This window comes from Mirounga angustirostris, unplaced genomic scaffold (genome assembly GCF_029215605.1).
Source record: "Mirounga angustirostris isolate CCGP_5_RB_7025 unplaced genomic scaffold, mMirAng1.0.hap1 SCAF_13, whole genome shotgun sequence".
In the NCBI taxonomy this organism is placed as follows: Eukaryota; Metazoa; Chordata; class Mammalia; order Carnivora; family Phocidae; genus Mirounga; species Mirounga angustirostris.
In genome coordinates, this window is record NW_026991721.1 from 8,282,127 (window position 1) to 8,308,751 (window position 26,625).

The 26,625-nt window shown below is 52.0% G+C and overlaps 1 protein-coding gene across 13 annotated transcripts in view; it reads right to left on the reverse strand.

Moving 5' to 3' along the window:
- Positions 1 to 26,625, reverse strand: part of MARK2 (microtubule affinity regulating kinase 2) — a 57,334-nt gene that overhangs the window by 12,987 nt on the left and 17,722 nt on the right. For 12 of the 13 annotated variants that reach the window (XM_064576248.1, XM_064576247.1, XM_064576246.1 and 9 more), the window contains exons 2-4: positions 3,465 to 3,644; positions 3,212 to 3,265; positions 249 to 297 (exon numbers count right to left, since the gene is read on the reverse strand). In XM_064576248.1, the coding sequence (XP_064432318.1) occupies positions 249 to 297; positions 3,212 to 3,265; positions 3,465 to 3,644 (283 nt within the window). Of the gene's footprint in view, positions 1 to 248; positions 298 to 3,211; positions 3,266 to 3,464; positions 3,645 to 4,094; positions 4,177 to 26,625 lie in introns of those variants that run through there. The other variant, XM_064576244.1, reaches the window with a different exon arrangement.

Here is a 26,625-nt window from a genome sequence, read left to right on the forward strand (position 1 = left end):
GAGCAGAGGCATCCTGGGGACAAAAGCTCCCTCCCCTCCTCCACGAGGGCAAGTTCCTCTCATGACAGCCACACTACTCAGGATAGCCCAGTGTGCCAGAGGCAGAGGTGGATTTTGAGCTGGGCTTCCCCAGAGGCATTCTCAAGGACTCCAGACTCTAGCAAACAGCATGCCTCGGGGAGGAATACAGGCTGGGAAGTGGAGCCGTGCTGTGGGGGAAGAAGGAAGGAACGACATCTGGTTCTCACCTATGTTGGGATGATTCAACACCTTCATTATTCTTACTTCGCGGAATAGCTAGAAAAGAAAATACCAAGGGTCATGGTTGCTTAACTTGCTCCCCTCAGGTCCCCTCCAAACAGAGCCACTGCTTGGATTCTTCTCCCCAGAGAGAAAACAGGCAAAGAAATAGGGCAGCTGTCCAGGTCACCCAGACCTGTCACTGATGGCTTAGAAGTGGGTGAGGGGGAATGAGAGCAGAAGCATCAGTGGGAGGAAAGCTGGGTTCCAGCGACTTGTACCCTTGGGTTCAGCATCTGGATAGACCAGCCACATGCCCTCTGTTGCAGTGTCCCCAAATCCAACCCCCAAACAGCAGACGGGTTTGGCTGGGTGCCTCTGAAGGCGGGAGTGTGAGCCCATGTACATGAATATTCAGAACCAGGGCTGCTGCTAAAGTTCAGTGACAAAACAGACTCCAGCTTGGTGTGTGTGTGTGTGTGTGTGCTGGGTGGGGCGGATCTGAAGGGGGCCCCCATCATCTTCTGGTATACAGTGTGTGTGTGTGTGTGTGTGTGCGCGCGTGCGCTGGGGGGGACCTGAAGGGGGCCCCCATCATCTTCTGGTTTACAGAAGTTAGAGAGCTCTGCACTAGTGGGCAGGCCCTTCTCTCCTGGGCCTCTGGGGCGGTGACAGAAGAAGCCGCTCCTATATATAGCTGATGCCAATTTTAATCAAACCCACCTCCACACACTCACGCTCTCTTTGTGAAACAAAATCAGGGACTCCAAACCATGTATTTCCATAAAGAAAGATGACAGAAATGAACTCCATCCCCTCTGCGGGGGCCAGAGAACTGGAGGTGGGGTTTTGGTAACTTCCAGGCCTCACCATTTGCACAAAGAGCAGAACTAGTTGTTTATATTATGTTGTGTTTTTCTTTGCGGGGGGGGCGAGGAGAGGTCTTAAGACCTAATTCAGGATAGAGTTTATGGAATCAAGTGAGCACGGTTTTTCCCCTTAATGAGATCCGAGAGCTTCTGTGAGCTGGAAAGGAAAAGAAGAGACAGGCTTTCCAATCTTCGGGAATCTGATTCTGAACTTGGCTCCCTTTTCTTGTTAGAGCCCAGGTTTCTCTTGCCTTCTTCCCTGGTTCAGCAGTTGTCTTGGATGAAGAGGCAAAAAATCCTGGACACCACCTCAGGGGTGGTAAGCAACCGGGAAGTAACACTGAAATGGGGCCGGAGGCAGTGGCCAGGGTCCCCTCCACCACACACACACATCCCCCTGGGCACCCGCTGGCCTGGAAGAGGCATTCTCCTGGGAGAACAGTGGAGTTTTCTGGGCTCAGCTGAGAACCCTGAGGGCGATAGATTCTTCGCTATTGTCCTTTTTTACGGATCACTGCTGGGATCAAATTTAACCAGAGCGATTTGGCCAGAATCAGATTGGCCTTGGTAACAGTGTGTGTTAAAAGGCTTTTCAAATGGCTACATTTGTCTGGCACTGGAGCCTTCCAGCCGGCTGGTCAGGAAGAGGCAGAGAGAAAAAAGAGGTGGGAAATAAGACGGCCTGGCTGACTGTGGCAATCACCATATGGTAGGCTGGACTGCACCAAAGACCAAATGGCCCACACCAAGCTGGCTTCCACCCTGTAGAGTCTGAGCCAACATATCAAGAGTAGCCCTCTTTCCCTTCCTTCCGGAAAGCTCTAAGCAGGAAAGCCCTGGTGATGACAGTAGTGTTTCCTTGGAACCAAAGAACCTTGAGGGGATCCCTCAAATAGGGGATCCTATTTTCCAAAAAATAGGAAACACCTTGGTTTTGGCTGCAGCGTGTCAAGGCACCTCCACCTCCACCCTGCTAGTCTGTGAGTGCCCCTCTCAACACCAGCCCCCAACCCTAGTCCCAAGCTTCCCAATCCCACTGTAGCTGACTATCAGCATGAGGTCATGCCCTCTCCTGACTCAACTAACACAATGTGCTCATGGAAAAAAAAAAAATTCAGTCTACCTCATGATAGAAAGAACTAGGTGCATCAAGGTCAGGAAATCTGAACCAGGGTCAGGGGAGTATGAGGGCACAAGGAAATCTGACTGACCTAAACAGGGGCAGCTTTTTGGGAGCCAGAGGGAGACTTCCTCCTTCCCCTAACTGCCAGAGCCCAGGATGAGGAGAGAGGGCAGAGTTTCCAGTTCAACATCAACCCGTCCCTGGCAAGCTGTCCCATTATGCAAATCGAAGCCTCCTTTTCATGTCCCCACCAGCTCTTCATAGTTTCCCAACCAGGGGGCATGTGTTCCCACCCGACCAGCTAGCTAAGACAGACCTCAGTTTCCCACTGTAAGTCAAGGAAGGAAGGAAAAGTTCAACTTCACCTAGCGAACAGTACATGCAAATGACTGACGTTTAGCCAAGAGGAGCCTAGAAGTGAGAAGGCAAATTGGGAGTACCTGTCCTTAATCTGCACAAACTGGCAGGGCCTCGAGACTGTGGAGTTTAGCTTCTAAAAACCAGTCTTCCATACCCACATCCCCTAAAAATGTAGCTGGCACAAATGTGGTGGCAGGCCTCCCTGCCTCCTCTTATCCCTGTATGTCTAGAGCCACTCCTTTGGATCATTCCAGATCTTGGAGTCACCAAACGCATGTTTCTAGTAATGGCTACGAACGTGTGTTTTTGCATAGGGCTGGCCACGGGCCAGAAGATAACAAGATGCAGGAAGTAGGTCAGATAGATAGGCCAAATGGTGGGGAAGGGCAGAAAGACTTCGAAAGAGCCAGTGCCTGTGGCCAGGAAGCCCACCCAGGAGGGGTCAACGTGGTGGATCCGATCAGAGCCCCATAGGTAGCAGAGCCATGGAGCAGCGGGGACAGTGAAATGACCGGAGATTTTTAAGTTAAGGATTCAAGGGGAGGCCCACCTGGGGTCAAGTAGATCACTGACCCCTGAAGAGAGGTTTAGAAAGGAACAGAAGGTGCTGTGTGCTTACCTTCTGGAGGCTGGAGGAGTTCAGTTGAGTCTTGTCAATGATCTTCACAGCTACCTGCACAGGAGACAAAAAGCCCCCGATTCCCTCTCTGAGCAGGCTGAACCCAGGACTCAACTCTCCCTCCTCCTCTATATTTCCACCTCCTTTTGCCTCCTCCCTCTCAACACTTCCATTCGACTCGATGGCATTTCCACCTGACAACAAGAGGGTGGCTGCGGCAGTTGTCCCACCGCGCCCAGCCCCCGGAGCTTACCTCTTTCCCGGTCAGGATGTGCCGGGCCAGCTTCACCTTGGCGAAGTTACCCTTGCCGATGGTCTTAAGGAGTCGGTAGTTACCAATGTGGGGCTGCTCGTCAGCAGAGGCGGCTGAGTTGCGGCCCCGCAGCATGTTGGACTTACTGCTGGGCTTGGGGTCGAGGTGTCCCAGGGTGGGCTGCAGGGTGGAGACAGGCACACCTTTCCGGACGCCGCCCTCTCAGTTCCCCGTTCCCTTGCCCTTAGCTCTCCACAAGAAACCCAAGAGGCTGGGGGAGTAGGGGCGGACTGCAGGGGGCTGGCAGGCAGGCAGAGGATCGGAAGGCGTGGGGGAGGAGAGGAGAAACGAGCCGGCCTTCACCGCAAGAGAGCAGAGCATACAATCCAGTCCAGCGTGCTGTGGGTGTGGGAGCTCAGGATCTGTGCTGTCCCACCCGCCGCTCGCGGCAATAACCCAGCAGCCCCTCTGCCTCCTGTGGGCGAGCGCCTCCTGCTGGCCTCCCTGCCGCCTGTTCACGCCGGGACAAGGAGGCGTGGCAAAGTCCCAGGAGCCCAACAGTCAGGATTACTTTAAAGCACTCATCACCACCCAACACTTCACCTTTACTTTTATTATCTATTACTTTACATTCATTTGTCGTCGATCCCGATGAGAATGGAAGCTCATGAAGGCAGGCGTAAGTCATTTATTCACTGACACATCCCAGCACCTACACGATCGGAGTTAGGACAGATGCTCAATGAAACTTGTGCCGAGAACAAACAGAACGACAGGGTCTGAGCAAGGTGACCGTCTGCCCTCAGATATCCCGTCGCTTGAACAAGGTGTGACAAAGCAGCAATCATGGCAATGGCACTGAACAGCTACAGAAACAGAACACAAAAACCGTACGACCCAGACGAAAACACACGTTTACATGAAGACATGTGTGTTCCTCAGAGGACTACACAGAGTTGCTAGTGAGCCAGTGGTTCTGCTCCTCGGTGCACACCTAAGAGGAATGGAACGGACATCCCACCGATGTTCGTTCGTAACATCCACGCTCGCAAAAGCCCCAGAGTAGAAACCACTCACATGTCCATTAATTGACAAATGGAGAAACACACTGTGGAAAAGGCACATAGCGGACTCTTTGTCTGCAATAAAAAGCAGCGACACCTGCTACGATATGGAAGAATCTTGAAAACAGGATGCTAAATGAACAAAGATGGCCACAAAGGACCACATATTGTATGATTCCATTTATTTGAAATGTTCAGAATAGGCAAATCCACAGACAGATTAGTCTAGGACTGAGGAGGGTGGGGATTTAGGGGTGACAACTAAGGGGTGTGGGGTTTCTTTCTGTGCTAATGAATGTGTCCTAATGAACTGCTGATTGTGGTGATGGCTACATCACTCTGTGAATTTACTCAAAGCCACTTAATCGTACACTTTGCACGGGTGAATTGTGTGGCATATGAATTACATTTGAATAGAAGTGTTAAGAGTCTGACCTAAGTCTCGTTTGGAGGCCTGATTCACCTCTCAAAGGGAAATGATGCCTGATGCCATTGCTCTCACATACTGGGACAAAGTGCTGCCAGAGCCTCATCCCAGAACCATCCAGAGCTACCTTGGAAACTTCAAGGACACAGTGTGGAGGAGAGCAGGGTGACCAGAAGTGTGAGTCCAAGCTCTTCCTCTCACGGCCCCTTCGGGCGGGGCTGTCGTGAAGCCCTCCACAACCACAGGGAAAAGAAAGGACTTGCCACGCCACCCACGGAACTGTCCAGGGTTCCTTGCAAGAAGCTTGCTTCCCTCATCAGATGCTTTCCAGGCAGAAAAACAAGAACACAAAGCAAATAGCCTGCTACTGACGTTTCCCCCTTCTTACTTGTGTCAACGGAGGGCCTTTCTTTCTCTCTGCATAGTAGCTGCTGGCTGGTTTGGGGTAAGCGGTCTGATTCAGATCCCAAAAGCTCACGGATTTAGGTGTTTGAGGGAAAAAAAAAAGATCCCATGCATATGGTCGATTTTGAAGGGAGAGCTTCCTGACATCTCAGCAGAGTCCCTTTTAACCTCTTTCGCTCTTTAGGGCGTGTTCTCTCTCTCTTGTGAGTCCTCAGCACCCCTCCCATGTCCACCAAGTCCCAGGGCCTTTGCTGTCTGCCCACTGGAGCCCACAAAGCTCTCTTGCCCTCTGTGCTTCAGACACCCTGTTGCTCACTTACCTCTGGTTGGTCCTCAGTGTTTGCTAGACCAGTAGATTTTCAAACACCTGCTTTTTACCCTTCCAAAGCAACCCTAGGATTCACATCCTTTGGAGAGAAGGGCATTCCTAGGTACCTGCCTTGGGCTCAGTCTACCAAAGGGTACCCTGAGCCCCCTCCATCAGGGTCCTGAAGACCGGGCCTCCATGGCCTACCTCTTCTCAGCCCCATCCTCCCAGCAAGTGCTGCTAGACTGCCTACCACCCTACCTGGTCTGCCTCAGGGGCCGTGAACAGGGAAAATCTTCCCTCTGCCCCAGTTCTCACGAGAGGAAGATGGGTGGCAAAGTGTCCTTGGCAACCTCCAATTCATCCCCTAAGTTTCTTGTCACTCCCCTCGTATCCCCTGAGGATATGAATCAAAGGCAGCAAGAGCTTGGCAGTCTCCAAGCCCTCAAAATTGTTAATAGGAATTTAGAGTTGACTTGAAGATTTGGGCCCTCTGCCCCTCTGAAGCCAAATCTGGGAATCCTACTGTCCTTCCCGACCTCTGCTCTGCGCCTCACTCTTGGTGCTTCTGGCCCTCAGGGCAGGTCTGTGTGGCCCAGCAGGACAGCATCGCCCGCCAGGATCAGCGGACCTCAAGCACATCAATAACCACAAGAGCGGCTCTGCCATCCACCTCCCTCCTTACAGGGGTACAGAGGTGTGGTTAAGAGTGCAAATGCCAGAGACAAACTGCTAGTGTCCAAAACCTAAATCTGTCAATGACTCAACACATGCTAACTCTATTATTATCAACACCATCCTTAAGAGGGAGATGAGATTAGTACAAAGGGGGAAGGAAGGGACGCCTGGGTGGCTCAGTCGGTTAAGCGTCTGCCTTCGGCTCAGGTCATGATCCCAGGGTCCTGGGATCGAGTCCCGCATCAGGCTCCCTGCTCCATGGGGAGCCTGCTTCTCCCTCTGCCTCTGTCTCTCTCTCTGTCTCTCATGAATAAATAAATAAAAAAATCTTCAAAGGGGGAAGGAAACCACCCAAGAGAGGACCAGTGCAGCGTGACCCCAGGCACCTGTGTCAGGAGATGGTCTAGTGGGTGCCAGGGAGCTCTGTCCAGCAGAACCAGGTTCGAGTCCTGGCTCCCCCACTTATTAGCATTAGTTTCCTCATCTGTAAAGTGGTGATAAAATATTGCCTACTTCACGTTAGGTGAGAGAACACATGTAAAATGCTTTATCCAGTGCTAAATGAAGAGCAACCATTATTATTTTTAGTTCCCAAATACTACTGTCTGCAAAGTCAAAGGTCCCTTTGTCAACAAGACTTCCACCTGAGTGGAGTCCTCCTAAGCCAGCGGTCGCCCAGTGGGGGCCAAGGCCATAAGATGTTCTGGCCCTCCCCACTGGAGAGGGGTCCAGGCTGAGCTGTGGACGCCCTCCCCTCTGGCCCACGTTGCTAGCCTGCACCAGCACTTCTAGCCTCCAGAGGAGGCGACCGGACAGGGCAGCTGTGAAGGGCTGGTCCCCAGCCAGGCATCCAGAACAGATAGAGAGAAGGTTCGGCTTGTCCAGGACCCAGAGAAGCAGGGAACACTGGCCTGTGATCATTGATCCTCCGGCTCCTCTTTCAGGACTGAAACCACCCAACTGTCAGGACTCAAAGACCAAAGACCGTAGCCCTCCTCTCCCTCCTTTTCACCTCTCCTCTGAGACATTTCCCATAGCAGGCATGTGGGCCAAGGTGAGAAGAGCCCAGGGAAGCAAGCAGAGAAAGGGAGTGAAGAAAGGAAAAAGTCTCCAGCAGAGAATGTTTCTTGGACCATGGCCCCACAGGAGGTGGCTGCCCTGAAGGCTGAAGTGGAGGTAAGGGTGCGGAGACCATCTCTTCTGTGGTCCTGACTAGGTCCACTCAGCCTGGATCCAGATCTCACCACCAGGTTGGGGGCTGAGGACTGGCTGCCCTTCTGGGCCAACGAAACAGGCTCTGGCTAAAGCCACACTCTTCCCTCTACCTCTGTCCTCCCTGCTCACAGTAAGATAGGAACAACAGACATTCCCAAAGCCCTGGCCCACAGCACACCACAGTCAGACCCTACAGATCTGAGGAAGTCTGTTGCAAGTTGCCAGCACGAGTCTCAGGTAGTCTTCAGAAAGAACAGGGGGTCACCCTGTGAGGCCATATTTGGAACCGATGGCAGACCACACAGGTGACTTAGCAGGCCTGACTCAGAAGCGGGACGTGAACAGCTTTGGAGGCTCAACAGAGAGGTGGAATACAGGACCCGGGGAGAAAAGAAAGTGGCTTCTATCTAGCAGGTCCTTCAACCTGGGATCTCCAAACTCAGCCTTAGGCGTGTTGCCAGGTTCGCCCGGAAGACAGCCTCCACCCCTGAGGCCCAGCACTGACTCAGGTAGGCAGGGCCCCTTCCCTAACGCTGGGGGCACCTACCAACAGTTCTCCCCTAGAAAAGCCCGTGCTGCGGGGCTCTGCATTCAGGCCTGGCCTCAAGTGTCCTGAGACTTCCCCAGGGCTGGGAGGGGTGATAGGCAGGTACTCCCCGGCCAGAGGCAAAGTAAGCCTGGGCACTGTGGGAAGAAAAGGGTCCCTTGGGCGCCGGCCCAGTGCACCCGCCCCAGATCCCAGTCTCCCCTCGCTGGAACACCTGAGCACCTCCCTGCTCTGGGCCTCCACCTGTCACCTGCCCCCTCCTCTCACTCTGGGTGCGCCTGCTGACTCAACCTATGGAGACTCTCCTTCCGGTATTTGCCCCCTCTTCCTTTCCCAGCCAGTGCCTCTTTCCATGAATTTTACTACCTGTGCTAGCGCCTGGCTCCATTTAGCAATTCTTTAAAGATCCTGTGTTTGGGGTGGGAGGGAGGAGAGAGGAAGGGGGCAATCCCACAGCAGAAAAGGGGAAAACATACCCGGCTGGAGAAAGGGACAAGGACTACCAGCAACTTCCATTCAGCAGAGCCCACAGCAGAACCTGTCAGGCAGCGAGGGCAAAGTACAGAGGCCGGGAAGAGCCAGGCCCAGGGCGGGGGCTGCCGGCTCTGCCAGCCACCCTTACTCAGCCGAAGCAGGCGACACCTTCCACCACCTCCTCAGTGAAAAACAGTGAGGCAGCCAGGCCTGAGCGGCTCCTGCCTGGAAACCTGGACTGTGTCGCAACCGAAACCACCACTAGCAGAGAGAGACCGGGCTTGGCAAGGAGAGCAACAGGGACAAAAAGCCCCACAGCTTCCCGCAGGCCGGGGTCTGGTGGCCAGAAAATGCATGCAGTCCCAGGACACGACACCGACACCGGGAGCAAGGTGGGAAGAAAGGGGCAGGCAGGCAACGGGAAGGAAGGGAGACAGAGAGAGAGAGAGGCGGGTTTAGATCAACTTCCTTCTCCCTTCCCCTCCCCCTCCCCGGAAGTGGGCTGCCCCACCCTCCCCAAGGTGCTTTGCTGGGTAACAGCTGGGAGAGGGTGAAGAGGCTCTGCTCCAGCCAGGGCTGTCATAAAGTCCTTATCTCACCTTCTCCCGCAGCAGGTGGGACCTGGGGAGGGGCTCCAACTGGCGGGGAGGAGTATGTGTGAATCAGGCCGGCTGACCTGGAGGAGCAGCCTTGCCAGAGACCAGCAAGCCACCCATGGGAGAACAAGAAGGGGGTTAAGCAGAAACCAGCAATCTAACAGTGGCAGATGGACCTCCTGCTTCACAAAATGCAGTGTTTAACTCAGAAAAATGCATATTCCACTTCTACACAAAATATTTTGGATGTAATTTCAGGGAGTTCAGGGACCCTGTGAAGCCCCTTTAGAGGTCGATGGGTTCCAGACTAAAAACCTTTGTCACTGATTGAATAAGACATTTAATTCTAAAACTTGCCCCAAAGATGGGGAACCAACCAAATGTCCCTCTAAGTCCCTTCCAGCCCTGATTCTGGGAGTCCATCCCTAGGTTCCTGCCCAACCTCCGACGAGTCTCCATCACCCCCCCTCCCACCCCAACAACACTGCTTTACGAACTTCGATGGCCAGGGACAGCAGGGACGTTGGTCTTCACACCTTCCTCCTGCAAAGCTCTCCTGTCTGGGCATCTGCTAACTCGGGGCGATGGCGCTCTCCCTTGTCTGAGTTCTGCGTTCCGGTCACGCCTTTCTTCTGGCTCCCAGATCTACTTCGAATTCATTCCATTATCTCTAGGCTAGGCTCTTTCCCATTAAGCAACTCTTGAAAGATCTCATGCTGGTAGGCCATAAACCCCTCTAGGGAAGGGCAAAGCCTCCTCTGTGCCCTCCCAGCACCTGAGCAGATACCAGGGAGACCACGCCACTCAGTGTTCGCCTTACACAGGAGCCCTGATCAACACACTCGACATTCCTGACACTGTCTTCTGCTGCCACATATTCCCTACGTTCTCCACACCTATAGGTAGCATCCTCACGTTACAGATGAGAAATTAAAGCACAGAGGTTACGAGACTGGCCCAAGATCCCACAGCCTCCCAGCACAGAGCTGGGACTGGGGCCCAGGGCTTTCATGCCCAGGTCAGCACTCTGCTGTTCCTCACGGTCCCCTTTGCTGGCTTCCCCCAAAAGAAGATAAGGAAGTGGGGCAGGAGGTGGGGGGTGGGGAAGATGCCTAGGCCAACAGGAATGCCAGTGTCTGGCTCAGGCCGGTGTGTAGGGCTGCTGTGAGGACGTACCCAGGGGGTCCCACAGTCACCCCTCTCCGAAGTGGGCCCTGATCTGAGGGCAAGAGCTTCGGGTTTATTCTGGACCCTGGGCTCAGGCTTGCCTGCAACCACCTGCCCCTTCACTCAGAGGCCAGAACAGGATCAAACGGCTTCATTTTTCCAGTCCCTAGGGTTCTGCAATGTGACAGAAAGATTGTTTCCTCAATCCTGTTTGTGGGAAGCAGTAAGGGGTTTTGTAAACTGAGGAAGTACCGAGCACTGACCTCAGACAGAGAGGCTGGGGAGAAATGGGTATGACTGAGCTGACAAGTCACGTGGCCGTGGCGAATGGCTAGTTCTTTAACCCTTCCTTCCTTCACTGCATCCAGGAACCCTCTTTGCATCCTTTAATCCTGAGCAACTGTCACTCTCAACTGCCAAGAGTCAAGAAACCCAAGGAGCATTGTGGGTAGGAGAGATCTTGTAAGGCTGGGGGAAGAACTGACCAGTGGAAATGTAACCCCCCAAATTAACTGTGATGGCTCCCCCCGGGGGGCCCTCACCTTCCTTTAATACCCTGGTGCAGAAGGGAGGTGGGGCTGTGTCAGAGCGTCAGAGGGCTGCTCCCTCTTTCTGGCTGGGGCAGGTGCCCCCTGACAGAGGAGATCTGCAGAGCCAGCAACTGAAGCCTGAAGTCCAAAGCAGGTGGGTCACTTCATGCTAGCTTTTTGAGCTGCAAGCCTTACCCCAAGGCAGGGGGACCAGCACTGCAGCCTGGGCCAGGAGGGGAGCAGCCTGCAGGCCTCAAAGCAGCCATGGCAGGAGCCAGCACATGCCTGGGAGGACCAGCAGGCAAGAACTGACCTGGAGTGTGACCAGAACGGATCCAGCACCTCCAGCTCACTCCCCTGCATGCATGGACACCACAATACAATGCTCACTCCTCATCTCCTGCCTTCGAAGCCACTTGAAATGATGGGCTCTCCCTCAAACAGGGTAGATTCTACTGAGCAACCAGAGCTTTACCAGGTTCCAGTACCGAACTTCATCCCTGAGAATCTGCTCACTGGAGTCTGGTCTCTATGTCAATCCCTAATTACTGTTGCTAATTCAGCAAACCTTTGTTGAGTGCCTACCTCTGGAGCCAGGGCTAGTTGCAAAGTTCAGAAAGATCTGGTTCTTGCCTTCTAGAAACTTAGAGGAGGGAACTGTATATTATATTAGACTCACCATAGTACCTCTGCTTACTTAGTAAGGGAGGCAGGATAGCATGACAGAGCTCCGGAGGCTAATGGGCCTGGGGTTGGAGCCTTGCCTTTGCTCTTTACTAGTTCACTGAGAACGACTAAGATTCCTTGACTTCTCTAGATCTCAGTTTCCTCATTTGGGACATGTGGACACCACCTGTACCAACTTCACAAGATCGGCATGAAGACAAAACGAAAAACGCACGCCAGCGTGGACCGCATTGCCCAGGGCGCAGTAAGGTCTTGACAGTGTTTCCTGTGATCTCGCTTCTCTTTCGGATAGGAACCTGCTTCCCATCTCAAGGGGTCCTCTGAGCCCAGAGAAGAGCTATCATCTCTAAGAACTTGACGACAAGCACCAGTGGAGTAAAGCTGGTATTGCTTCTGGAACAGGGAAAAGTCAAATTTCTCGCGTGGCTGGGTTGTCAGGCAAAAAGACCCCCCCTTTCCTAACTTAAAACCACTCTTGCCAAGAGGAGCGGGTGAATAAGAAGGTGCCACGCCTCTGGCTTCTAAGTAGCCCAGAGGAGGAGGAAGGTGTGCCTGCTTTTCCTCTCCTCATGGGCCCCTTAACTCCTTCCTCCCAGAAGAGGTCCAAGAAACAGCCGACATACCAGTACCACATGGTGCCAAGGGCTGGGGGAAGCTCACACTGCCAGCCTCGCACTCTATCCGGCGCCGCCCGTACCAGTGGGTTACTGTAACCATGGAGACCAACAAGTTCCTCCATATCACAGGAGAGAGTCAGCCTGCCAGCAGCCCAGGGCTCTGGGGGAGGCAGAAGGCAGCCTGCAGCAGAAAGGTCTGGCTCACTTTACAGAGGACTGTGGCGAGCTGATGGGAGCCTAACCAGTACAGCTGAGGTGCCTGGGCCTCCCTCTTCCTTCCTTTGTAGTGTATGTTTTTATTCAGCACATTGGCTGATTCTATACCGTGCAGGAGCAAAGGGCTGGAGTCACAGACCTGCAGTGGGACCCCAGCTGCGCCACTCTAGCTGCTGGGTGGGGAACAGCTCAGAAGTGTGGTATGAAGAGTCACATAGATGCACACGCACTAAAAGCAAGGCTCCAGCTATCATGTAACATCTTCTTTTAAGGGATCCAGGTCAGTAAACACTCTTATCCCTAGTTTATCCCAAATCCTTTTGTTTGAGGCATTATCCAGACACCTTCTTAGCAGAGAGTGATCTCTCCCTTCTCTGGATCTCACAGCACCCTATCTGTACCCGTTCATGTCTTCCGACTCTGTGTCGCCACACCTTAGCCTCCTCAAGCCCTGAGAGGTCAGAGACGGTGTCTTGCTCACCCTCGTATGCCCTCAGTGCCCAACATTTAGTACCTGCACCCAGCTGGCCCATGGTAAAACACTTGAGGAATAAAAATGGTACAAGTTTTTGATCCTTACAGGCACCCTCCTAGAAGGAGAGACAAGGGCAGAAGGAAGATCAAAACCTCTTGCCACAAGACCCTTTTCTCCTCTTTCAAGACAGTTGTTGGTTCCCTGTCTGGCCTTCCCCCTAGACAGTGCTTTAGGGAGGGACCCGGGTCTGTGATTCATGGCCCACAACAATCCTCTAGCACAGAGCAGGAGTCTGCAATCAGTACTGAATGAATAAATGTGTACGAAGGAATAACTAAGAAAACGTGCAAGGGCATCTTCATGACAGTCTCTGGGCCCCACACCAATAACCCGCATCTGTGCCCTCTGCAGGCAACATCCAAGCGGGCAGGAAGCCACAAGATCCCCTCACCCAAGGATAGAGGGCTCCTATGGAGCGTTAGCTCCACAAACTTCCTCAGGTGGTGAAGAGGCCCTTGGTGCTCTCTCCCAACACAATGCTGGAGGCAAAGGTAGTCACCAAGGTGGACTGGAGACGGACTCAGAACACAGGCACAGCCAGGGATGGGAGGGCCTATGCCCCCACACTCCCGTCCCTGACCCCCTCAAACAAGCCCAAGCCCCCTCCTTTCATCACGGGGTGGGGGATCCTCTTCTCCGAACTTCCTGATGCCCAACAACCACTGGGCCCTCCCACTTGAGACCGCTCTCTGCCTCTCCACATTCAATCTCACAACTGCTTTGCTATCGAAACCACTGTGTCTTGCTGTGACAACGCAAGGCAGCTCGGGCCATTCTAAGAGCTACTGATTTGGGGAAGTGACAGTGACTTGTAGGAGACATTTATGCTTTGCCACCCTGAGAGCTCGGCTTTCATATTTCCTCCTTGAACCAATGTAATGACTGTAAGACCCTGTCACCCCTAGAACGCCAACAAAATTCACCCATACACACCTGCCTCCTGTCCTGCTGCACAAATTGGCATTCCCACCCTGCCCCCCACCCCTCCCCAAGCTGCCTCCTGTTACAGAAAAGCAAAGGAACTAAAAACAGCAGCTGGGGAGCTCAGTTGACTCACCCAGCATAATCATCTCCTCCCAGAATCTCCCATCTTCTCCTGGGGTTTTTGCCAACACAAAGTAAAAAAGAAGCACGAGATCTTTAAAAACAACAACAACAACAAAAAAACCCACAAAAAACCTCTCTCAGCATTTATGCAACAGCCTTTCTACCTGAGTGCAGATTTAGCCCTTTGTATTTGCCCTTTCCAACGTGGTTTCCTTAGAACGTCTTCATGCCGAGGAGCAGATCCAGCTCCAGGCTGGGAAACAGGCCTTCTGGGTCCTCTCCAGTTCCAGCTCCACACTGGAAGGTGCTGAATAAGACATGTGCCTCCTTCCACGGCATCCTCCTCTGGAAGTGGAAAAAAAGACTGCCTCTCTAGTCCTCCAGCCTCAAAGCGGGTATTGGAGGAGGAGGAGGAAATATCAGAAACACATTGGGACAGCGCTTGCTGCCCCGGGAGTCACTGTGGCCAGAGCTCAAGCAGGGGAATGAGTGAGGGAAACCGCCTAAGGTCATCACTGTCCTCTCACCTCAGAACGGTCCCCACCTGGCCGGGCTGCAATGTGGCTGCCCCACTTTGGTGACCATTACAAATCCAACTGGCCACTCTCTGCCTGAGCAAACCGCCCGTGGGGCTGCGCCTGCTCACAGGCGGAGGTGACATCTTCCTCCGAGTGGGTGAGTGCACCTGAGTGGTGGCACTGGTGGGGGAGGGAGGGGCTGCTTCCACTGCCTCCTGACAATGAGTCCAATCAGCTAAAATTGAGAATCTGGCCTCATCCATCCCTTAGAGGGATCGCAGGAGTGAGTGTAGCTCTCAGACAACCTTTCCGGGTGGGAAGTGGTACCTCTGTGTGTTTCTTTTTGTCTTTGTCATTTGGTACCCAGAAGGATAACTTACTTTTTGTAAGAGATGCTACGACTACAAACTAATGAGAACACTTCCACAAAGCACACGCAAATGTGCCGTGGCACATTGGTCAAGAAATCCCCAACTTACCAGAAGTTCCACTCGGAGAAGAACAAATGGTGGCTGTGTCTTAGACCCGCTCACGACGGCCCACCATTGTATCTGAACTAGTATGTTAACCACACTTAAGATTTAAATCATAGCCCAGAATGGAAAAACTAACTCCAGAGTTCGGCCTTGGGACATGCCTTTGCTCCCTAAGCAGCACGGGCAGCAGTAACTGAGGCTCTGTAACCTTTAAACCCTGGGTGAGGGCCTAAAACAAGAGGACTGGAGCTGGGGGAGGGGGCTTCAAAGCATTTCAGGTGGTCGGGCAGGAGGCAGGGTCTGAGGAGAAATGAACCCAGGCAGAGGTGAGAAATGAGGCTGGAGTTTCAAAGGAATTCTGAATGGGTACTGCCTTACAGGAGAGAAGGGCTAATTCCGGAAGACTGCTCTAGCTCTCTCTCTTCCAGCTAGAGAGAGAAGAGGGAGCCTGGGACAGTTCCCTGACTTACCAGGGGCAAATGCTCCTTAGAATGGTCTCCCTGCTTGGCACCTGAAGCCGGGGATGTGCTTCCCATCTACCTCACTGGGCCCACTGGGCCTCAACCCTGGGCCGAGGACGGAGACTGCAGGACCCTGTTATTAAGTGGCCATGGTCTGGGCAGGTGCCTTGGCTAGCTGGTCAGACATGTGGAAGAGGACTCATTCGTCAGAAGTTAGGTGGAGAAGACTGGAAAGCTTCTCAGTGAGACTATGTATATGTCATCTTCTGCTTGTAGGCCTCGGTGTCCCCTAAAGCCAAACACTGCTCATTTTCTGGTGGCAATGGCAGCTCTACTCAGGACGCCCTAGTTGTTCGAGCAGCTGACCTAGGGAGCAGAGAGGATGGTAAATGACAAGACATTATCCATTACAAGTGCCTTCTTAACAAGCCCTTTTTCATAGTTAATCTTTTCATAGAAAGTCCTAGGAAGAGTCTGAGCTTTTTTTTTTTTTTTTAAAGATTTATTTCTTTATTTGAGAGAGAGACAGCACGAGCAGGAGGGGCACAGGGAAAGAGAATCTCAAGCAGGCTCCACATTGAGCGCAGAGCCCAAGTCGGGGCTTGATCTCAGGACCCTGAGATCTCAACGTGAGCCGAAACCAAAAGTTGGACGCTCAACCAACTTAGCCACTGAGAGAGCCGGTGCCCCTGAGAGTCTGAGCTTTCTGACCTCTGACATGAACCTGGGGACAGGGGTCTTTTTTTTTTTTTTTTTAAGATTTTATTTATTTGAGAGAGAGGATGAGAGGAGAGAGAGAGCACATGAGAGGGGGGAGGGTCAGAGGGAGAAGCAGACTCCCTGCTGAGCAGGGAGCCTGATGCGGGACTCGATCCCGGGACTCCAGGATCATGACCTGAGCTGAAGGCAGTTGCTCAACCAACTGAACCACCCAGGCGCCCGGGGACAGGGGTCTTTGGTACGGATTAGCTCAGTGCTGGTGGAAGCCCTCCAGAACTAGAACCACCAATTAACAGGTGGTGCTGGGGAAGAAGGGGGCCATTGCTGGGCATGGTTAAATGTACTATTACACAGATTACAGATAAGAGAATGCTGGTTACTTTGACAGAGACAAGCAGCCAAGTCTCTAGCTCATCACCTCCGAATTCACCTAGAGAGGGCAGGGAAGAAAGGGTGCCTACAGAGGCAAACAGATCCTCCCCAATACATCCCAAAGGGCAGCTCTGATTACCAATAGGCATGGTGGCTTAAATAAAGATCTGAAGACTGAGAGAAAAAAACCCACCCAGGATACCTCTGATCAGAGGAATCTAGCTGGGTAGCAGGAGGCCACTGCTACCCATTCTGCTATTCTATCTAGTCCAAGCAACCACCACAAAGACCCCACAGGCAAAGAAGGGTTCCTACTGAGAGAAAACAAAAGGTATCAAGTCAGAATTTACCAAGTATCAAACCCCGTCCAAAATACTTAGAACAATGCCTGGAACATACTAAATGCTCATGACATGCTGGCTATTATTACTCTAATTCCATATGCTTTCCCAGCTTATTCTGTAGGTTACCAGAAAAAGATAAGATTTTTGGCTTTAACTTCTTTACCTAATGCTCACCACAAATGCTCCACAAATGTTCTCTATCTCCAAAAAGAGATGGATCTTTTCGAACCGGCCCAGGAGAGCTCTCGAGATGAAGAGCAAGTTCTGCTCATCTGTTGGCAAGGCCTGGACTTGGACTTGGGTTTCTGGCAGAGCCAGCAAAGGCTCCAGCGGCTCAACTGTTTTATCCCTTCCATAAAAGGCCACTCTACTCTGCTCTGATAAAAGGCACATTAAACCTACACATCCCACCCTAGGAAAATTCAGAGTACACTGCACAGCTCCCGTGATATACAATGTCAGCAATATTGCTGATACTTTCTAGACATATGGACCTGGAAGCTTACAAATCAGCAGTCGCAATGGGACATGTGACTAGCACTTAGGAAACAGACATACACAACTCACACACAGTGTGGCTAGAGTCCCTGGCGTGTCCTGAAGAGGGCTGCCTCTTCAGTTGTGAGACAGGGAAGCCTGCGTGAGGGGAAGGGGGGAGGGTGGTGGTGGAAACTTAGCTGCACTCCCAGCTCCGGGGCGGCTCTGGCTCAGAGACTCAGCAGCCTTCCACGGCAGCCAGGCTCCCAGCACCAGCTGTCCTTCACACAACACAACAAGATCACTGTTTGGGAAGACGGGATTTTCGGTGTTGGGTTTTGTATCCATGAACTAGCATGCATCTGTCTCAGGGGCAGTTTCCTGAAACAGCTGCATGTCCTGGGCCCCGCAGCCAGGATTTGAGATACAGGAGAAAGAGAAAGGAGACACCAGAAGTAGGAATTCAGGAAAAGTAAAAGCAGGAAGGAATGAAACTGCCTTCTTCTCACCCCTGTCCCATGGGAGCTGACTCTCCCTACCTGGTCCCCACTAAGGAGTCACATACAACCCCACTTACAGCAGTCCCTGCTTATCCATGGGGGATATTCTCCAGCAACCCGCCCCGCCCCCCGCCTCCGTGGATGCCTGAAGCCACGGACGGTACCAAACCCTAAATACAGCTGACCCTCGAGCAACACGGGTTTGAACTGTGCGAGTCCACTTATACACAGATTTGTTTCCACACAGAACAGTACGGTAAATAAATGTATTTTCTCTTCCTTACGACATTCTTAGCAACAATTCTTTTCTCCAGCTTATTTTAAGAATATAGTATGTAACGCACATAACATACAAAATATGGGTTAATCACCTGTTCAAACGATTGGCAAGGTGAACAGTAGGCTACAGGTAGTTAAGTTTGGGGGAGTCAAAAGTTATACGTGGATTTTCAACTGTGTGGGGGTTGGCACCTTGAACCCCTACGTTGTTGAAGGGTCAACTATATACTATATATTTTCCTATAGATACATACCAATGATAAAGTTTAATTTACAAATTAGGCGCAGTAAGAGACTGACAACAAAACTACTAATAAAATGGAACAATTTTAATAGTATACTGTAATAAAAGTTATGTTAATGTGCTCTCTCAAAATATCTTCCCGTACTGTACTCCCCCCTTCTTGTCAGCATGTGAGTGACGTAGTGTTAGGCTACTCCTGACCTTCTGACAGTACATCAGAAAGAGGACCATCTGCTTGCTTCTGGCCTGCAGGGGCCCATGGGTAACTGAAGCTGCAGAAAGCGAAACTGGGTAAGGGGGATCCACGGTACCTTCCTTGGCCAACCCAGGCTTCCTCCTGGCGTCTCCACCTCTTTACCCTGACAACTCTGCCACGTCAAGTGACCGTGGTATCTAAAGCTGATGCTGGTTACCCCATGAAGAGATAACCAAGGTCATGTGAGCTGGCCTGACACGTTTCTGCTGCACTTGTTTATAGGCAAGAGGATTAAAACAACCTGTCAGGGGAGGGAAGGGGGCAAACCCTGTACACAGGGCAAGCACTGGCAACACGGCCCAGAGGCCTCCTGCCAAGAAATCTTTCGCTCAAATATAAAGCAGAGATCTCTCACCAAACGCCAAACCAGCTAACTATGCCAAATACACTTATGATCCAGTGACCTTGAGGCACTGCTCAATTCTTCCAATGTTCTTTGTATGAAAGGTTAATATTAGGGTTTTTTTTGGGGGGGGCAGGATAGACTTGAGGGACGGGCAACATAGTACCCCATGAAGAGCCCCAAACTTAATTCATACCCAAGCAAAGCCTTTCTGGCCCACCAAGAAATGTCTGAGGTGTAGGGTTTACACAAAAAGGGAGGTTCCGAGGGGGTCTTTGGATAAAGCAAGCACTCAGTTCTCAGATGCCTACAGGCCCAACCAGAAGTCAAACTATCCAAACAGAACTTCCTACAACCATTTCTTGCCTACTAAAAGTCAGAACTGGGAGGCAAATTAGGAACTCCAGGGCAGAGGGGCTCAGGCAGCAGAGAGTCTGGGGACCTGATGAGGATCAACCTCTCTAACCAGGGGGTCAACCTGACAATGTCTGTACCAGCCACAAGCACAGAAAGGAGAGGGGAGAGGCCAGCACCTGAGCCTGTGGCTCTAGGCAGCCTAAACTCTGGAGAGCAATGTGGCAGAGAAGCTGGCCCCTGGCTCTGCAAAATGAGACTCTCTCTCCCATGCTCCTCTGCAAAGCCATTTGTCACAGCCCCTAATTAACCAATCCTCCCCTCTCAGCAAGCTTGGGCTACTCTGGTCTGGTCTCTGCCTCAGGCACTTGAGCCTTAGCAGCAAGGTGTTTCCACTTGGGTGTTCCTTTGGCTGGCTGGAGAGGTGGGCAGAAGAGGGCTAAGGTGGGGCCCCCTGTCTGGCCATCCAGAGGGGAAAAGTGAAACACCTGCTGGCAACCTGCGCTCTGTCCCCCAATTTCCCCTTCTAGCAAAGGGGAGTAGCTACCACTTTCCTAACCCTTTACTCACAGTTTAGGCTGAGGCCAGGGAAGATACACCCCTACTATGAAAACGGAAGGTAGCCGTTTGGCTTAGGAACTAAGGAACCTGGCTTAGGGAAAAGAGGGGTATTGTGCTACAAGGGATTCCAAGAATAACCTCCCCAAACCATCCACCAAGCTCTTCTGAAGAGCAGGGGTGTTTAGAAGCGCTTTCCATTTCCCCATGCATCAGAGAAGAGGGTGGCCTTGGGCAGACACACACCTGGCTGGGTCACCATCTCCTCTAGGGAGCCATGGTCTCCCTAACACCAAGTGAGTCCACACCTGCCACAGAGAACCAGCCCGATACGGTTAATGTGCTCTGGAGTTCACATACTCACGCGCGCATTCATCTTCCTCCAGACAGCTGCTGTCATGCAGGGCACTGAGGCGGGCTGAGTCCCCGCTTGGAGCCTCTGAGCCAGTCACTCCAGTTTGCTTGGTAGTTTTGGGGGTGGGACGGGGGAGGAGGGGGAGGAGGGAGGGGGAGGAGGAGTAGGAGGAAGGGAGATTATGATTCTCTATTTTCAAGCCCCGCCCCTAAAACCAGGGAGGGAAGCAGCTGAGTTCCCTTGGTGGCGGGCGCACGCCATTCTCTGGGCACTACAGAGCCAACCAGCTGCGTAAGGAACTCTGGGGAACGGGCACATCAAACACACTGGGAAAAGGAGGGGAAACCAACACGGGTAGAAGTGAGCTGGTCTCCTGCCAAGAACTCTGAATGGTACTCCTATCAGAACTAGAACATAACAGGAGGTGGGCAGGTTTATGGTCCCTGGGGAAAGGCAGGAGGGGAAACAGTAAAAGCCAGGCCAGCATGGGAACAAAACTCACTCCCTTGCAGGAGAGGGGAGAGCCCAGCCATCTGCAGGGCAGTATCTATACGCGGTCAGAAGCGAAACACTGTCCCATGACGCCCTTCTGGGGCAGACAGTCCACGCTCTAACCTTAGGTCAATTCACACGCTTTGCCAGCTGTGCCCTGAACCCTGCAGTTTGGAGCGCGGTCATTTCTCCAACCTTGGAAGTTAAGGTCTGCCACTCGTGGCTGATGACAGGCCGGAAGGGGGACTCTCACTGGCTGGCTAGTGCAAGCTACTCTGTGACCAAGGGCAGAGCAGAAGCCACAGATGACGGCCCCTCCCAGGGGGAGGAGAGAGCTCCTCCTTTGCCAGAGCAGAGCCCAAGGCTGCCACAGAGAGGTGCTGTTTAGCGACAGAAAGGTCTGTCCGGAGTGTAGGGAGGGACAGCCACCAGGTACTTCCTCCTATTTCTCACCAAATGCTACCACTGGCCTCCACAGGCTGCCTTTGAAAAGCCAGCAAGAACCTCAGGCTGCAGCCAAGGCCTCTGAGTCCCCCCCACGAGAAGAGGGAAATCGGGCCTGCCGCCTGGGCCTGAAGCAGCTCCCCAGCGTCCCCAGCGTCCTCAGCGTCCTCAGCGTCCTCAGCCAGCCTGCTCCAAAGCTAAAGCCAGAGTCGCCCCACCACGACTGTGGCCTCAGCTTCCTCTCCACCCAAACCAGCACGTAAAAAACCCGTCCAGTCCCTCACTCTACAACATGGGGTGGGGGGCACCAACAGTCATGTCAGCGGGGCCCTCGGCACTGGCAACAGGAAGTGACGGCTTCATAGTCAAAGTGCGCCTCCGACACGCACACCTCATTCATATCTATCTGTGCGCACAGGTACTGGTGTGAACACGTGTGTGTGTAAATGTCTACATGTGCATACATACGTACACACGTAAAATGGATTTTCAGTCCAGACCCACATGGCTTCTGGATTTTTCCTTCAGCTGCATAATGAGCTGGCTGGCTCCCTTTCCCTGCCTGCAGCTCCAGCCTGGCCCTTGTCCCTTCCTAGAGTCTCACTCTGGGCTCCAGCCAACTGTCTTCAAATGTAGAAGGTTCTCTCAGACCTCCAGGTCTTTGCTACAGCCTCCCACTGCCTGGAACACTTCCCCTCCATTATCCACTCCCATTCTTCTTCCTGATTAGCCTCTGCTCAGACATCGCTTCCGGGAAGCTTTCCCTGCTCCATCCCTCTGACTTCACAAGGTCCCTGACACACATCACTTCGAGCGAGCCTCTTATACAAGGACGTCGTTCTACTCCACAGCTCCTGGTGGCTGCCCTGTTCACCGTTACACAAGACTGAGAGCAGCCTGAGGGAAATTTCCAGGACTTAGGTCATCTCTGTGTCCTCAGTGTCTAGTACAGTACTCGGCACCCAGTACAATAACAGGCGCTCCATAAATGCCTTCCTAATTCATGAGGGAAAGTCAGGGTCAGGGTCTTCCTGCTTTTCCCGGAGTCTCCTCACCTGATAGCTCTCAGCACAACTCTGCCCCATGTGAGCCCTCCAACCTGGGTCAGGGCTAGAATGCTTTCAATCCATTCCCCAAGGCCTCCTGACACCTCTATGGACGGAGTGTCTGGCAGGATTTCAGAACTCATCTCCAGTGTGTGGAGCTGGGGCCTGCTGCCCTTCCACTTGTCCTTTCCCAGCCTCCCTTCGGCCATAAGGTCTGCAGGCCAGCCCTCACGAAGTCCCTCCAAGCAGCAGGACTGCCTCTGAAGTGGAAGCAATGGGGGTATAGTGCCAAGGTCCCTGGGAGAGAGTGATTCTAGACCCGGTCCCATTCAAATAAGTTATATGACCTTGAGCAAGTCATTCACCCTCGTGGGCCCTGTGTTTCCCCACTTGTTTGTTTGTTTTTTTTTTAAGATTTTATTTATTTATTTGAGAGAGAGAATGAAAGAGAGAGAGAGCGAGAGAGAGCACATGAGAGGGGGGAGGGTCAGAGGGAGAAGCAGACTCCCTGCCGAGCAGGGAGCCCGATGCGGGACTCGATCCCGGGACTCCAGGATCATGACCTGAGCTGAAGGCAGTCGCTTAACCAACTGAGCCACCCAGGCGCCCCTCCCCACTTGTTAAATGAAGGTCTGTCCTGTGTGGGTGTGAGGGTTTTCAGTGCCTCTGTGCTTATAGGCCTTCCAGCCCTGTCCCTGAGACGGTAGCAGGAAGTGGGCATGGTCTGCACATCCTAAAGACCACATCCTGACCTTGGTTTACTTTGGGTCAACCTGCCTAAAAGTCTGGTTCCATACGTAATATGCCTTGGACACCAGGCTCACACACTAGAAAATCTCCTCTGCCTATGGCTGAAAAAAGTAAAGTTAACTCAGGTGACTACCCCAGACTTAGAAACATTTCAACCCTGAGCTCAGGGTGCCCTAGGGAAGGCTCTTCTCCTTCCCTAGACTTCATTTACCCACAATTTATAAGCTCCTCGGCCCTCCCAGCCTCGCTGCCCACCATGAGTGTGGTTCCAAGGCACCAGGGAAAGGCACTGGGACACAGAGTCTATGTCCAGCGGGCCCCGGGGCTCTGCACACTGAGTGTGAGCCATGCTGCGGAGGTGCAGCCCCGGCAGAGTATGTGGCATACCTAGCACCTAGCCCCACCCGCAGCCGGATTCCCCAGCAGCCTGGCTCCTCCGAGAGCTCCTGCGTAGGGAGCTGCCCACCTGACTGCCCTGGGCAGGTGACCCACGAGGAGAGACTGGCTTGGCAGAGCCCCAAGCAGCAGTTTCAGTCTCCCTGCCCCGTGTGAGGGGGGTGGGGGGGTGGGTCCCAGCAGACCAGTCCAACAGGTCCTGTTGCCACCACCCTACACAGCTAGTGCCTTCTGCGCCAGTTCAAAAGCAAGAGAATCGAAAGTCAGGTGGAGCTTTCATACCCTGAGTCACAAAAACCAGGGAATTGAGAAGAAAGGAGAAAATGGTCATTCTCTCATTCTTGCCCTACCCACAATGGTCCTGGAAGACATGGTCTCTGATCTCATAGTTCTTGGGTCAATTCAGAAAAGCAACTGATCTCCCCCCGAGATGCTCAAAGAAAAATCTGGGTTCTCATCATCACCCGGCACTGAGGTGGTGTGAAATTAGTTCTTCCTGTGCCATGCTCCTGAGCTTTTCTCCCACTATAAATAACTCCAGCTTTCTGATACAGACCACATGATCTCTCTAACTCTGGACAAGATCCCCAACACTCAGTGTACCTCTGTTCACCCATCCAAAAGAGAGAAGGCTGAGGCCAACTAAACCAGGAGCAACAACGTAGCCAGAGATGCTGTGTGTCAGAGGCAAGAACAGAACTCAGCAAAACCAGGAGGGCTTGCTTTCTGGCTCTGGTCCCTACTTCAGGAAGCCAGATAGGACTTCCTCAGCTGTGTGTTCTCCCTGTATGGTTTCCTCTCTGGGTTCTTAACACAGCCCAGTAACAGCGTTAACCTTTCTCCTTGTCCTCTCATCCTGAAAAAGCTGTCTCTTTAGTCATTATTACACTTATTAAGACATAAATTAAGACTTGTATGTCTAAAAACTGGATAGAGAGGTGTCTGATTTACAAATCAATATGGACACACTCCCTTAAGGGTGGCTATAAGAATGCCTATTTTAGAATTTTTCTGACTTTTAATTTCACAAATAATTGAGAGATGACCATGCACAAAAGACTCTCAGGGAGGAAGGGATACAGAAAAAGATAAAAACAGCCCAGACTTCAAAAGAGCTGATTATCTAGTGGGAGAGAAATAAGCACAAATCACACAGTCCCATACAGGACCAAATCCAGGAACCAAAGTTAACAGTCCATCTACTCCCCCCAATTTACTAGAAGTCTATGGCTTTTGTTCTTTTTCAGAAGAACCATGGGCGAAGAGATCTGAAGATCGCAGGTCTCGCTTCTAGCTAGGACCACGAGTTCTGCCAGGATCTGTCTAAACCCTGGGGCTTCAGTGAATGGGGATGCCCACCCACTGAGTCAACTGTGGTGAGTCGTGGATGCTGGCATAAGAGGAAGCCAACCCAGGGAGACTCACTGAAGAGTCAATCATTTAGCCTTCCTGGTCTCCTCCCCATCTGGAGACTAGGGACAGGCCTAACAGACAAGCAAAGATGATAAGGGAAGAGCTTAAACACAAAGTCAAAAAAGTTGCTCAGGACTCAGGTCATGGAAATGAAGTCAGAATAAACCCCTAGCAAGAGAACAAAAGAGGGTGCTCTTGGGGAAGTCTGCAAGGGATTCCTAAAGCTCTGCATCTAGAACCCCCATCACAGTGCTGTGAAGAGGGAGGCACATTTATATATTTTTCCTTTTATTTCTCAGTTGTTGGCTGTCAAGCCCGATCTCCCCCCTTAACTCCCACTCAATCAGTGCCAGAGCTCAGTCCACACTGATCCCGGTTTTTAAACAAGACCCTCACCTATCAGGCTACCAGCAGCGGCACAGCTCTTCTGGAAGGTAGTGGGGAGGAACAGATACTCACCCCTGAAAGTACCTGGGAAGAAATAAAATTCCCTAGACAAACAGAGAGGATTCTATGCCATTAAAAAAAAAAAAAAAAGTCAGAGGGCGCCTGGGTGGCTCAGATGGTTAAGCGTCTGCCTTCGGCTCAGGTCATGATCCCAAGGTCCTGGGATCGAGTCCCACATCGGGCTCCCTGCTCCTTGGGAGCCTGCTTCTCTCTCTCTCTCTCTCTCTCTGTCTCTCATGAATAAATAAATAAAATCTTAAAAAAAAAAAAAAGAAGTCAGTCATTTCAGGGCCTGGGGATAAAGATCAAGGCCCAAGTCCTCCTCCACTGTGGAGGAAAACAATTCTGAAGCCAGTTCTAACTCAAAAATGGGAAAAGCTGGTAAGAGGCTTGGTCCAAATCACCTCAAAAGCAAATCACTTCCTGAAATTAAAAAAAAGAAAGAAAGAAAGAAAGAAAAAAACAGGCGAGGGGGAATGGGAATTGGGTCTGTTTAAAACCTTTCCTGTACAGGAGATAGCAGATTAGCTACACAAGACCCTTCCGGAATGGTTTACCGTGAAGAATGTTCTAATGTGGGCATTCTGGAGGTGCAGCCAGGAGCTCAGCACCTACACACGTATTACTGAGAAAATCCTCACACCACAATCATGACTACGGTGTGCCGTCAGTGTCTGACATTTGTCACCGGGGTGGGTTAACAGTGCAGGTTTGGCAGCCTGCCCTGGCGGCTGTTTCACAAGCAGTTTCTGTGGTTTCACGAAAGGCAGGGTGTTTGCCTTTAAACACTATCTTAAAAATATATTTTAGAATAGAGTTCAACCATCCCAAGATAAGAGGGAATGAAGAGCAAACCAAATAAAGGAATCTGGTTCTACCAAACAGAGAGGGAGCACACACTGGGGCAGGGGAGGGAAAGACCTATTCACCACGTGCACCAGAATGGCAAGGAAAGCTGACGCCACCAAGCTAGAAAATAAGGACACAGAAATGGCACTAAAGACAGGAGATTAATCCCTACTCAGCTCTTCAGCTCTCCAAAATAAACTTACCTGGCTCAAATCTATTTGTTTATTTAAAAACAAAATGAAATAAAACCACCCCAACAGTTCCGCATCAATGCAAAGGACTGTCATCTAATCAATTAGCAGCCACACCTCTCTGCCAGTGTGATGTGGTAATTAAGGTAGAGATTTTTCTCCCTGGGAATACAAGTACAGAAGGGCCGAGCCCCTATGGGCCTAACCCATTATGACAGCCTTTTTATTAGCAAGAAAACACTGCCATGCACTCTCCAAGGAAGCGGTGGCCTGCAAAACTAAAGAACACCTGTGTGTGAACAGCGGCTACCTCCGCTAAGAGATAAAAATGTGCTGGAGGTGGGTGTGGGGAGAGGAGACCACT